This window comes from Pelecanus crispus, chromosome 18, assembly GCF_030463565.1.
Source record: "Pelecanus crispus isolate bPelCri1 chromosome 18, bPelCri1.pri, whole genome shotgun sequence".
Taxonomy (NCBI): domain Eukaryota; kingdom Metazoa; phylum Chordata; class Aves; order Pelecaniformes; family Pelecanidae; genus Pelecanus; species Pelecanus crispus.
Window position 1 is genome coordinate 7,665,336 of NC_134660.1, and position 12,976 is coordinate 7,678,311.

The following is a 12,976-nucleotide window of genomic DNA, read 5'->3' on the forward strand; positions in this document are numbered from 1 at the left end:
GACACTGTGCCAGCAGCCACAGGGTCTCCATTGCCCTACAAAGAGCAGCCTGGCCCAGGGACGCTCTCTCCTAATTCATGAGCCAAAAGCCCCCACAGCCACATCCCAGCCTCTCTCTAACCAGACCTTCTCCCCACTTCCCTCTCCCATGACCAGAAGATCTGAAATGCAGCAAAGAACAGAGCAATTTCAGCTGAGAGGTCCATCAGGGAGAGATCTCAGTTTGGAAGAGGAGGAGAAGGGGCTTCAGACTCACCTGGTTGCCAAGCAGAAGGAGGCAAGAGAAGTGGATGAGAGAGCAGGCACTTGCGCTGCCTTTTATACCTGCCCTTCATTGCCGCAGGACCAGAAGCACCCGCGGCAGAGGTAGCAATTCTCGGACAAGCTCATCTTGAATGCAAACCAGCGCAGCTAATGACAGGGGCTGTGCTTTGGTTTCCTGCACTGCTGCCTTTTCATTTCCAGATTTGTGCCATGCCCATTTTCCAGTGAAGGCTTCTTCTGAGCACTCGGATGAGAGGCCCCAGCATTTGTAGGACAGGAATGCAGCAGTGCTGGCAGAAGTCTCAGCTCAAGTGCTGGATGGGTCCAGAGCAAGCAGGTGACGTCAGCCTGGGTCACTGCGGTGGGGCTGTTTGCAGTGGTGTTCTCAGGAAGAAGGTCCAGCTGTCCTCAGCTGAACACTATGGGCTCCCATGCATGAGGACGTCCTATGTCCTTATCTTTCCCTCCCTCCTCACATCACCCCAATGCTCACTTGTTGTTGCCTCCCCAGGTGTGTGCATTGTGCTCCTAGGTTTTGACCCCATCCTGCCTAACACTGCCCTCAGGAAGAAATTCTGACCTCTTTTGACTCATTCCCTCTCTGTGCAGTCTGTGAGCACACAGGTGATGCCATGGGCATGCCTGGGGCCTTGTCCTTGCCCACAATGCTCTAGCATTGCCACAGTTGTCCCCAGGTGTCCTCAGCAGAGTCCTGAGGGTTGGTTGTGTTCCTGTGGGTGTTCCTGTCCTGTGTGCTTTTGTGTGCAGCTGTGTTTGCATGGATGGACATGGGAGCACAAATTTGTGCATGATTCCATGCAGGTGTGCGTGAGCCTGTGTGTTTGTGTGTTTACTTGCTGGAAGGAAGCTAGATTCCTAGCTGGTGGCAAACCTCATTGCTTTCTCCTGAGGTAATAGGTACTGTGGGCAAGGAAAGGGCAGCGGATGCGTGCACCTAGAGTTTAGGAAGACCTTTGACAGCCTCTCTCGTACCTCCTTTATGATCAAACTGGAGATGAATGGATTCATGAAGATGCTGATAAGGTGGGTGCAACATTGGCTGGACTATCAAGCTTAAAGAGTAGTGCAAAGCCCAGCTACAAGACACTTAGTAGGACCAATACCCTTGAACATTTTCATGAACACCAGGAATAATGGGAAGGATGGCACTTCCTGCAAGTTTGGGGATAACACCCAACCACAGGAAACACACGCTACACTCATCTCTGTTAGCCAACTTGTTCCCAGCAGGTCCAGGAAGCACCTGTTTGAAAGGTGTCCTGGTTTCGGCTGGGATAGAGTTAATTTTCTTCCTAACAGCAGGCATAGTGCTGTGTTTTGGATTTAGTAGGGGAAGAATGTTGATAACACGCTGATGTTTTTAGTTGTTGCTGAGTACTGCTTATGCTAGTCAAGGACTTTTTCAGCTTCCCATGCTCTGCCAGGGGCACAAGAAACTGGGATGGGGCACAGCCAGAATAGTTGATCCCAACTGACCAAAGGGCTATTCCATACCATATGACGTCATGCTCAGTATATAAACTGGGGGGGGGGGGGGGGTGGCCAGGGAGCAGCGATTGCTGCTCGGGAACTGTCTGGGTATCAGTCGGCAGGTGGTGAGCAATTGCATTGTGCAACACTTGCTTCGTGTATCATTATTATTATTATCATTATTATACTGTTACTATTAGCATTACTATTTTACTTTATTTCAATTATTAAACTGTTCTTATCTCCACCCAGGAGTGTTTCTCACTCTTACTTCTCCGATTCTCTCCCCCATCCCATCTGGGTAGGGGGAGTGAGTGAGCGGCTGCGTGGTGCTTAGTTGCTGGCTGGGGCTAAACCACGACAAAAGGAAAGAGAGGAGATGGAGTAGGCCCTGGAAGTGCTTTGTGGCAGGAGTAGAGGCAATGAACAGGTGCTGGAACATGGGGAGTTCTGATTAAGAAACAGGCTAAACAGGCAGCTGAAGGGAGGCTCTGCAGCCTGCTCCTTCCCCTGGGCAGGAAATGCGTGGCTGCTCTTTGCAGCCCCTGCGGTGGCAGGCAGCTCTGGGAAGCTGGTGCATGTGGCGGGTGAGGGCCCTGCAGCTGCCGCAGGCTGGAGCGGGCACTGGGCAGGCTTGTTGTTGGTGGGAGGGGACGGGCAGAGTGGGCTTCCAGGAGACAAAGTTGTGCCCGTGCAGAGCCGCTGAGCACTGGGAGCCTGGGCGAGCCCCCGAGCGGCGCCGGCGCAGGGCTCAGCCCCGGGGCGGAGCTGGCAGCAGCGGCGAGGAGAGGAGAGGAGAGGAGAGGAGAGGAGAGGAGAGGAGAGGAGAGGAGAGGAGAGGAGAGGAGAGGAGAGGAGAGGAGAGGAGAGGAGAGGAGAGGAGAGGAGAGGAGAGGAGAGGAGAGGAGAGGAGAGGAGAGGAGAGGAGAGGAGAGGAGAGGAGAGGAGAGGAGAGGAGAGGAGAGGAGAGGAGAGGAGAGGAGAGGAGAGGAGAGGAGAGGAGAGGAGAGGAGAGGAGAGGAGAGGAGAGGAGAGGAGAGGAGAGGAGAGGAGAGGAGAGGAGAGGAGAGGAGAGGAGAGGAGAGGAGAGGAGAGGAGAGGAGAGGAGAGGAGAGGAGAGGAGAGGAGAGGAGAGGAGAGGAGAGGAGAGGAGAGGAGAGGAGAGGAGAGGAGAGGAGAGGAGAGGAGAGGAGAGGAGAGGAGAGGAGAGGAGAGGAGAGGAGAGGAGAGGAGAGGAGAGGAGGGGAGGGGAGGGGAGGGGAGGGGAGGGGAGGGGGAGGCGGCGCGGCCGGAGCAGAGAGCCGGGGCTGGCGGCGGGCAGCGAGGCGCGGGGCGGCGGAGCGGCGGGATGCGGCGGTGCCGGGGCGCAGGGCTGGCGGGGCTGGCCGCGGTGCTGCTGGGTGCGCGGGGCTGGCGGCGGTGGCGGGGGGGTAGGCTCTGTGCCCGGGCTGCTCCCCAGGGAGCCCAGCGCCAGCTCGGCCCTCTCCTTCTGCACCGTCTCTTTCCCCTCCCGGCCTCTCTGCCCTCTCTGCTCCCCCTTTCCCAGAGCTCTGCAGTCCCCTCTACGTAGCCTCCTTTGTTCCCATCATCTCTACCATCACAACTTGGCTGGCACGTGCGCCTGCTGCTCCGGGCACGCACTCTGGCCTCTGGTAATTCCGCACTTACTATTGCCCTGATTTCTGCCCTCCTTCACTGCAACACCCACTCTCGCTGGGTACTACTGTCTACTACTCTACTGTCTCTTCCTCTCTTCATCCGTGCATCCGCCCCTCTTCTGACCCATCTCTCCATGCACTCTGAGATCCCTCTCTCATCTCTCCCTCTGCTTCCTTCATACCTGCTGCGGGCACAGCTTTGCTTTCCTGCACTGTGCCATACATCCTCTCATCCCCCCATGCATTCAGCCTTTATTTCTGTCCTGAATTCAGCCCTCCTTCCTTCACTGGAACACACCCAACTCTCCCATCACCTCTCCCTCTCACCGTCCGTCCATCCATCCGTGCACCTGACTTTCATCCCATCTCTGCATGCATCAGTTCCAAATTCCCTGCCAGCCTTTTCCCCTCACTCCACGCACCCACACCAGGATCACTCTCCATCCCAGCTGAACAGCTCTCCATCCGTTCCAGTCTGGCTCTGTCTCTCTGCCACTTTTCCTAAAGATTTCTCAGGAAAAGGTATGTTGGAGCTGGGTGATCTTTGATGACCTTTCTTACTCCTCTTTTCTGTGCAGTGGCTGTGGGCGGAGCCCAGGTGCAGCAGGACCCCCTTGGCAGAGACCACCGAGGACACCGACATCAGCATCAACTGCTCACACCCCAACATAAACACCGATGAATACATCCACTGGTACTGGCTAAAAGCCCTCCAGGAGTGCCAGGGCTCTCTGAGGACTCAGGCAGGAGTCTAGCAAGCAGCTCAGATGAATAAGTTGGACATATGAACTAGGGCAGAGGTATCCATGCCTCAGTGCTTGAAGGCAAAATCCCTCTGAGTTGAATCCCATGCGAGGCACCTCTGCTGAGAAAGAAGCCGGCACAAATGCAGGGTCTAATCTATGCTCTCCCTGCAGACGAGGGAGGATTCTTGACCAGTTCTCTAGGGGAGAACCGATCTCATCCCCAAGTGGGTGTCTAAGACAGGTGGAGCTGAACCCCCATCTGAAGGATCCCTTTCACTCCTTTCTTCCTCCTTAGGGATTTACAGACCAGAAATCTCATGTGGCTAAAGAGCAGAGAAATCCCCCTTCATCTGGCTCTCCTTAAACGTGCAAGGCATTGCACGTCATTGCTCTATGTCTTGGGCAGGCTTCACTCACCAGCTCAGCCAATGCACATGATCCAAACGACATCTCTTCGTGCACCATCCTCCACAAAAAGCCACGGTCCCCTTGGCTGAGCGAGAATGTTGGAAAGAGGTTGATGTATTGGAGGAGCTCTGGATGCCGCGATGTCAGGAGAAGGGAGGACAAACGGATCTCACCTTGCTGACTCACTTCAAGCTGTACACAATTGCCTGACATTGCTTCCTCTCCATCCACCTAGTAGGTATTGACAGCTCATGATCCCAATTTTCTTTCCCCCTCACAGCCAGCGCTCTACTTCCACAAAGGGGGGCTTTGTGTGCACACACACAGTGTAACATCTCTGCAGTTTAGCTCCATATAGGGAGAGCATACATCAGAGTCATCAGCATCATCAGGATAAGAACATGCCCACACCCTCCTCATTAACCCACCACCCAGGGGTTGGACTCGACAGAGCCATCTTCTCTAAGTCCTGTGTCTGAGGCTCTAATGTGGTTGAGGGGAGACCAACGTGCAGTGGGTGTGAGGGGGAGATGCAGCTGAGGAGAGTCATGTGCCCAGCTTGAGCCCATTCACCCACAGAGGAGCCCTCTCCCTGCTCTCTCTCTGCCCCTCAGTACCTTGGACATGGAAACGGGGTTTAACCCTGAGATGGAGGTGCTTGGAAGGCTAAGTAGATGTGGGCTACTTGCTCGGCGAGGAAGGGCATCTAGTCACAAGTGATAGGGAAATGTCTGAAGTACTCGCTGCCTATTCCTCCTCACATGTACTGGCACACAGATGTACACACACAAAAGCACTATGCCCATGCACCTATGCCCACACAATTACGTATATGCAGACCAGTCACACACACCTTCATGCTCCCCTGCATGAAGGCACATGCGTGTGCTAAATCACATGCACACTCTGGTGGTGCATCCGCCCCCCTCCCCCCCCTTTTTTTTTTCTCTCTTCAACCGCTTTGCAACCTCAGGGATTCCTGCCAGACCGCGGCCTTGTGTAGTGAGCTGGTCGGTTAGGTGCCCTGTAATTGTACCAGAAACTGCTACATGGTCGAAGCGGAGAGTGGCCTTGTCCTTATCAGAAAGCCTTACATGGTTGAAGTGGGGAGTGAGAACAGGGGAGTGAGAACAGGGGAGTGAGAACAATCAGTTACCCCCTGACAGCTTTGAAACAGAGCAGTAATTACCGACTGAGAGCGTGGGTTGGATGGAGATTCACAGTGACTAAAGCAAATCATCTCACGATTTTATAAAACAGCAGTCCTAAGTGAGGCCCTTTGAGCTCTCCTGGACTGCAGCGCGCTGCACCAGCATCTCCCCCTGAGCAGGACTCCTCTCACAGCTAGCAGACTCAGTTTGCTACAATCGGAGGTCCGTTGCTGACTGACAGTGGAGCCTGGGCTGAAACCCTTCACTCCTTGAGGCTCAACCCTCGCCCGTTGAGAAACGCCAAGACATTAGACCTGAGCATTTCACTGAACTCGAGGGGAATCTTTAAACTGGTATACCAGATCTTTTTATGCATGTATACATGTATCCATGGCTGTGTGTATGCATGTGTGAATCAGTTTAAGTAGTCTGTAGACGTAGGATTTGATTTCCAAGTGAGTCTTATACTGCTGCATTATCCTTATTCCTATAAACCATTGACCAAGTCTGAGACTAAGATTGGACCCAGCTGCACCTAGACTCCTCTCTGAGAAGGAGTTTAGAAAGCAAGGGGGTCTATCCTGAACCTCATGACTCTGCAGGAGGGTCCTCCTTATCCCCAGCATACACAATCTCTTTGTGAATCATTCCAACTCAGTGTAATTTAATTTTCCTTGATGCATTTCCATGTAATAATAGAGTGAACCTTGCCATCTTCCAATCTTAACTAAGTCACTGTTTTGATCAATTTTGTCTAATCCCTTTATTAATCACTGATGACTGAGTGCTATTAAAATATTACAACAAAATCCTGCGATTTGTTACAAGTAAATCTAAACTGCTACTAAATGAAACTGTGTTAAGTCACTCATTCACAATAAATTCACATAATCAGCAGGAGTCACAAACCTGCATTTGTGACACACAATCACGGACACAATTGCTCACACACAGAGAACATTTGTGCACAGCCACAGTTGCCATGAGTATTACCAGAGGCACACACATGTATGTGCGAATGCACACATGAGCACAGCCAGAAGAACATGTACATGAGCATGACCATGCACACACACCACTGAGAACCAGGACGCCCGACACCAGCTCTCAGCCCCTCTAGACAGCTCCAGGCAAGTCCTTCAGACCCTACAGTCAAGGCAACAAATCAGTCCCTGGCCAGACCCATCAGCTTGAGTGACCTCAAGGGTCTGACAGTGGTTCAGTCTAGTGTTTTTCTCACTGTGAGGCAGAGAGAAACCGCAGCAGAGTTGAAGCTGTCATGGCCTTTCCACACATTGAGCCTCTCCACGTCTCACGTCTGTGTGTGAACAATAATATAAAAACTAGAGAACATGCCCATCGCCACAGCCCCACAAAGAATTCCCACATTCCTAGGAGAAGAATAAAAATCCTCCAGTGTTAGAAGCTCCCACCTGACCTGTGTGATCTCCAGGGAGCAGCCCCTGCTCTTGCAAAGGGAGCCCTGCTACAGTGACACACTCAGGTGGCTGCAGAAGGCTGTGTCTGGGACAAGCCAGACTCCCCTCAGGCTACAGACGCTGAGGCTGGGACATGAGAAGTGATGTAGCAGTGAGCCTGGCTCTAGACTCACTGTAAGGCAAATACCCTCTCTTCAAAAGGCAGAGAAATGCAGAAGCAACACTAATTTACAGAGCAGCTGAAAAAGTGGTTTGGCCAGCCTGTGAAAGTTCATGCATTCTTTTTAGCTTTTCCCCAGTTCTAATTGATGTGCTGGCCTTTTTTCTTCTTGTGTTTTGCATGCAGGTGCACGTGGTGTAATTGCCTGTAGCGAGAGGGAGCTGCCTGCAGCCTCCTCTGTCACCATGAGCAGACTGAGTTTATCCTGCAGCCAAAGTTCTCACATACAAAACAGTTTCTGCACATAAATATACAAGAGTATTATTGTTATAAGGAAGGTTAAAGAAAGTATATCCCCCCCAAATGCCGACCTGGTATCAACAGGTGAGGAGAAGGCTGACATACTCAACAATTTCTTTGCCTCAGTCTTCCCTGGCAACTGCCCTCCTCACCCCTCCCGAGCCGATAGACTGCAAGATGGGGACCAGGGGGGTAAAGGGGGGTAAAGCCCCTCCCACTGTAAGGGAAGATCAGGTTCGAGACCTCCTGAGGAACCTGAACGTACACAGGTATATGGGACCTCCAAGTCCTGAGGGAATTGGTTGATGTAGTTGCCAAGCCACTCTCCATGATATTTGAAAAGTCATGGCAGTCAGGTGAAGTCCCTGCTGACTGGAAGAAGGGAAACGTTGTGCCCATTTTTAACAAGGGAAGAAAGGAGGCCCCTGGGAACTACCCACCTGTCAGCCTCACCTCTGTGCCTGGGCAGATCATGGAGCAGGTCCTCCTAGAAGCTATGCTAAAGCACGGGGAGGACAGGGAAGTGATTCGAGACAGCCAGCATGGCTTCACCAAGGGCAAGTCCTGCCTGACTCAACCTAGTGGCTTTCTATGAAGGTGTGACAGTGTAAGTGGCCAAGGGAAAAGCAACGGATGTCATCTATGTGGACTTCTGTAAAACCTTTGAGACAGTCTCCCACAACATCCTTCTCTCTAAACTGGGGAGACATGGATTTGATGGGTGGACTGTTTGGTGGATAAGGAATTGGCTGGATGGTCACATCCAGAGTGTAGTGGTCAACGGCTCAATGTCCAGACGGAGACCAGTGACAAGTGGAGTCCCTCAGGGGTCCGCGCTGGGACCAGTGCTGTTTAATATCTTCATCAATGACATAGACAGTGGGATCGAGTGCACCCTCAGCAAGTTTGCAGATGACACCAAGCTGAGTGATGCCGTTGACACACCAGAAGGAGTAGATGTCATCCAAAGGGACCTGGACAAGCTGGAGAGGTGGGCCTCTGTGAACCTCATCAGGTTCAACAAGGCCAAGTGCAAGGCCCTGCACATGGGATGGGGCAACCCCCAATATCAATACAGGCTGGGGGATGAAGGGATTGAGAGCAGCCCTGCTGAGAAGGCCTTGGGGGTCCTGGTGGATGAAAAGCTGGACATGAGCCAACAATGTGTGCTTGCAGCCCAGAAAGCCAACCGTATCCTGGGCTGCATCAAAAGCAGCACGGCCAGCAGGTCAAGGGAGGTCATTCTGGCTCTTTGCTCTGCTCTGGTGAGACCTCACCTGGAGCCCTGCCTCCAGCTCTGGAGCCCTCAGCACAAGAAGGACATGGACCTGTTGGAGCAGATGCAGAAGAGGGACACCTAAATGATCCGAGGGCTGGAGCACCTCTCGTACGAGGACAGGCTGAGGGAGTTGGGGTTGTTCATCCTGGAGAAGTGAAGGCTGTGAGGAGACCTTATTGCAGGCTTTCTGTACTTTAAGGGGGCCTACAGGAAAGATGGGGAGAATCTTTTTAGCAAGGCCTGTTGTGACAGGACAAGGAATAATGGTTTAAAACTAAAGGAGGCTAGACTTTAGACTGGATATAAGGAAGAAATTTTTTACAGTGAGGGTGGTGAAGCACTGGAATGGGTTGCCCAGAGAGGCAGTGGAGGCCCCATCCCTAGAAATATTCCAGGTCAGGTTGCATGGGGCTCTGAGCGACCTGATCTGGTTAAAGCTGTCCCTGCTCACTGCAGGGGGGTTGGGCTAGATGACCTCTAAAGGTCCCTTCTAACCCAAAGCATTCTATGATTCTATAAGGCCCCAGCATTTGTAGGACAGGAATGCAGCAGTGCTGGCAGAAGTCTCAGCACACCTTGAGACAGATCAGTGCCTGCCTTCCACACAGTGGAGCCACAGCATGATTTAAATCACCATCAGAAAAAACAATCTCTGGCAACAGTGCCCTTAGTTGGAAGTGTCAAACCTGCATGGATCCTGTGCCCTTTTCCTACCCTTCCAAATCTCCTCGGTTGCGCAGCCGAACTACAGGTCATGGCAAGAGCCAGTAGCAGCGCTCTGGCAGTGCTTTGGCCAAAGGGCTTACTCGTCTGCCAGAAGAAATGCCATCCCTCCCTCTTCTACAAGGACAATTGCAGATGGTATCATGGCTGCGAAGGACCTGAGGTACTTCTGCTTGTTACAAGATTTAGTGCAGTAAGGTTAGGAAGTCCAACTGTGCTGCTGGAGGTGATGGTTATTAATAGTATGATGAGGGAAAAAGGATGTCAGCCATGGAAATGAAAGGCCCTTATAAAGCTTTTGGCCTTCAGTCATGCTAAGATACGCTTCATGAGCTGTAATTCCTTGTTGGTGAAGGACATCAGTGTGGGGATTTGCATTCTTCCACTTGTACACTTTTGTCAAGACATCTGGATTTTCATGCAGAAAATAGGATATGAGACTGTAGTAGCTGCCAAGACATTTCCACCAACCAGAAGGGATGAGATTTACATGGAAAAAAATCCTCTCCCCTGAGAATGGCAGCCAATTCCTGAGCACAGACTCTCTGGGGGGACCAGTGAAGCCCTCAAGAGCTCTGAGCCCCCCTGCAGCTCTCTTGGGAAGTGCACCCAGTACCCTCGTGCTTGCTGATCTCACATTCTCCTGCACGCTCTGTATCAGAGCAATTTGCTCTCCCTCAGAAATACACCATTTCACTGTCCCTGTTTCTGTGCTGACTGCCCTCAGCTCCCACATGCTTAGATCCAATTTCCACCCTTGGCACACTCAGCAGCATGGGTGACTTTTCCCTGCTCCTGCTGCCCATGTGTGCTGGCCATGACCCCTAGACTGGGTGGTGGAGGGGAGAGGAAGCTGGAGTAGCAGGTATGGGCAATCCCAAAGGCTGTTGTGTTCCATATATGTTCCCATAGCATTCTCCTTGGGAAGTTGGCAGCTCATGGCTTGGATGGGCGTACTATTCACTGGGTAAAAAAGTGGCTGGGTGGCCGAGCCTAGAGAGTAGTGGTGAACGGAGTTAAATCCAGTTGGTGTCCGGTCACGAGCGGTGTTCCCCAGGGCTCCGTTTTGGGGCCAGCCTTGTTTAATATCTTTATCGATGATCTGGATGAGGGCATTGAGTGCACCCTCAGTAAGGTTGCAGATGACACCAAGTAGCTGGAAAGCGGCCTGGCCGAAAAGGACCTGGGGGTGTTGGTAGACAGCAAGCTGAACATGAGCCAGCAGTCTGCCCAGGTGGCCAGGAAGGCCAACAGCATCCTGGCTTGTATCAGGAATAGTGTGGCCAGCAGGAGCAGGGAGGTGATTGTCCCCCTGTACTCGGCGCTGGTGAGGCCGCACCTGGAATACTGTGTCCAGTTTTGGGTCCCTCAACACAAGAAAGACATTGAGGTGCTGGAGCGTGTTCAGAGAAGGGCAACGGAGCTGGTGAAGGGTCTGGAACACAGGCCTTCTGAGGAGCCGCTGAGGGAACTGGGACTGTTTAGTCTGCAGTTGAGGAGTCTGAGGGGAGACCTTATCGCTCTCTACAACTACCTGAAAGGAGGCTGTAGTGAGGTGGGTGTTGGTCTCTTCTCCCATGTAGTTAGCGATAGGATGAGAGGAAATGGGCTCAAGCTGCGCCAGGGGAGGTTTGGATTGGATATTAGGAAAAATTTCTTCACGGAAAGGGTGGTGAATCATTGGAAGAGGCTGCCCAGAGAGGTGGTGGAGTCACCATCCCTGGAGGCGTTCAAACAACGGGTAGATGTGGCACTTTGGGACATGGTTTAGTCTAGTCTACCCTTAATTGGTTTAGTGTGGATGTGGTAATGTTAGGTTAATGGTTGGACTGGATGATCTTAAAGGTCTTTTCCAACCTAAATGATTCCATGATGCTATGATTCTATGATTCTATGATTCTATGATTCTATGATTCTATGTTTCTTGCTTTGCCACTCTTGCCATTCTGCAAAGCAAATGGCCTTCTGGAGCCCACACCCACCCGCTGCTACCCCAGTACAGCTCCAGACACAGCAAGACCAAAGCCCTTCCTCAAGAGCTGACGGGGCTGCTGATGCCTCACCGCCTCCTGCCTCTCCGGCCACTTTTGGGCAGAGACACAGCAAGGCAAGGCCTGATGGTCACTGGCAGCAGAGCAGCCACGGATGACTTCCTCAGTTCCCAGGGACGGTGCCCAAAAGAGGAGCCACCACAGCGTGTGAAACCCTCCCATTCCTCTGTGAAAGGAGAAGGGTCTCCTTGTGCCCTCACCTGCTTCCACCCCTCAGCAAGACCCTTCCCCTTTGGCACCTTGGGGAGTGTCCACAGAGGGAAGGACCACATGGAGGCCAGGCCTGAGTGCAGCAGAACTTTAATGAGGCTAAAGAGGGAAACAAAGTCACTCTGAGTGGAGGACAGCAGTGCAGGGAGCCAAGAGCCTGCAGTCCTTGTGCATGGAGAGTTCTTGCATGACGACCGTCTGCCTGTGCCATACAAGGGAGAGGAGCCAGATGTTCCCCACCAGGCTGGCTTTGGTGGGACCTGGTGCCAAGGGGATACAAAGCAAACAAAGAAAAGGGGAAACAAGGCAAAACCATTCAGCTATACTGAAAACACCTCCAAAATCTCAATCCCCTGTGTATTACCATGTTCTGAGTTCCTCAAGGTGTGTTCCTGGGGCATTCCCAGCATCTTTAACAGGGGAGGCACCTTCTGCCACAGTAGCGGCTGGTAATGCCAGAGAGGCCAAAGCCCCCAGAGGAGATGGGCACTCCCTCAGAGCTGAGGATGCTGCCGACAGCAGCAGAGGTGGAGGATCCCACAACGGTGTTCTGCGGGAAGGAGCTGAGGATGGGTCCGGGCAGGGTCACCACCACAGGAGAGGGTTCAATGACGACGGTGGAGTTCTGGCACTGCCTGACACAGGGCTCATTGCAGCTGTTGGCCAGCGGGGTTGGGCCGCAGGGCCGGCAGGGCAGGCATGGGCTGTAGCAGGACATGTCTCTGGGCTGGAGATGCACCTGGGAGAGAGGGCAGGGGGGAAGCAGAGCACAAGGGTGGGTGATGAGCAGCCTGGTTACACAGTCACAAAGGAGGCAAGGCCACAATTCAGTGGTGAGAGGGATGCGCTAGGCGCCACATGGTCTCCATTACCCTACAAAGAGCAGCCTGGCCCAGGGACACTCTCTCCTAATTCATGAGCCAAAAGCCCCCACAGCCACATCCCAGCCTCTCTCTAACCAGACCTTCTCCCCACTTCCCTCTCCCATGACCAGAAGATCTGAAATGCAGCAAAGAACAGAGCAATTTCAGCTGAGAGGTCCATCAGGGAGAGATCTCAGTTTGGAAGAGGAGAAGGGGCTTCAGACTCACCTGGT

General features: G+C 52.7%; 1 protein-coding gene across 1 annotated transcript; it reads right to left on the minus strand.

Moving 5' to 3' along the window:
- Nucleotides 1-12,292: 12,292 nt before the first annotated feature.
- On the minus strand, nt 12,293-12,598 carry LOC142595250 (feather keratin Cos1-1/Cos1-3/Cos2-1-like). Its single transcript, XM_075722985.1, has one exon. It carries the CDS (start codon nt 12,596-12,598, stop codon nt 12,293-12,295), a length of 306 nt encoding a protein of 101 aa, XP_075579100.1.
- Nucleotides 12,599-12,976: the final 378 nt, after the last annotated feature.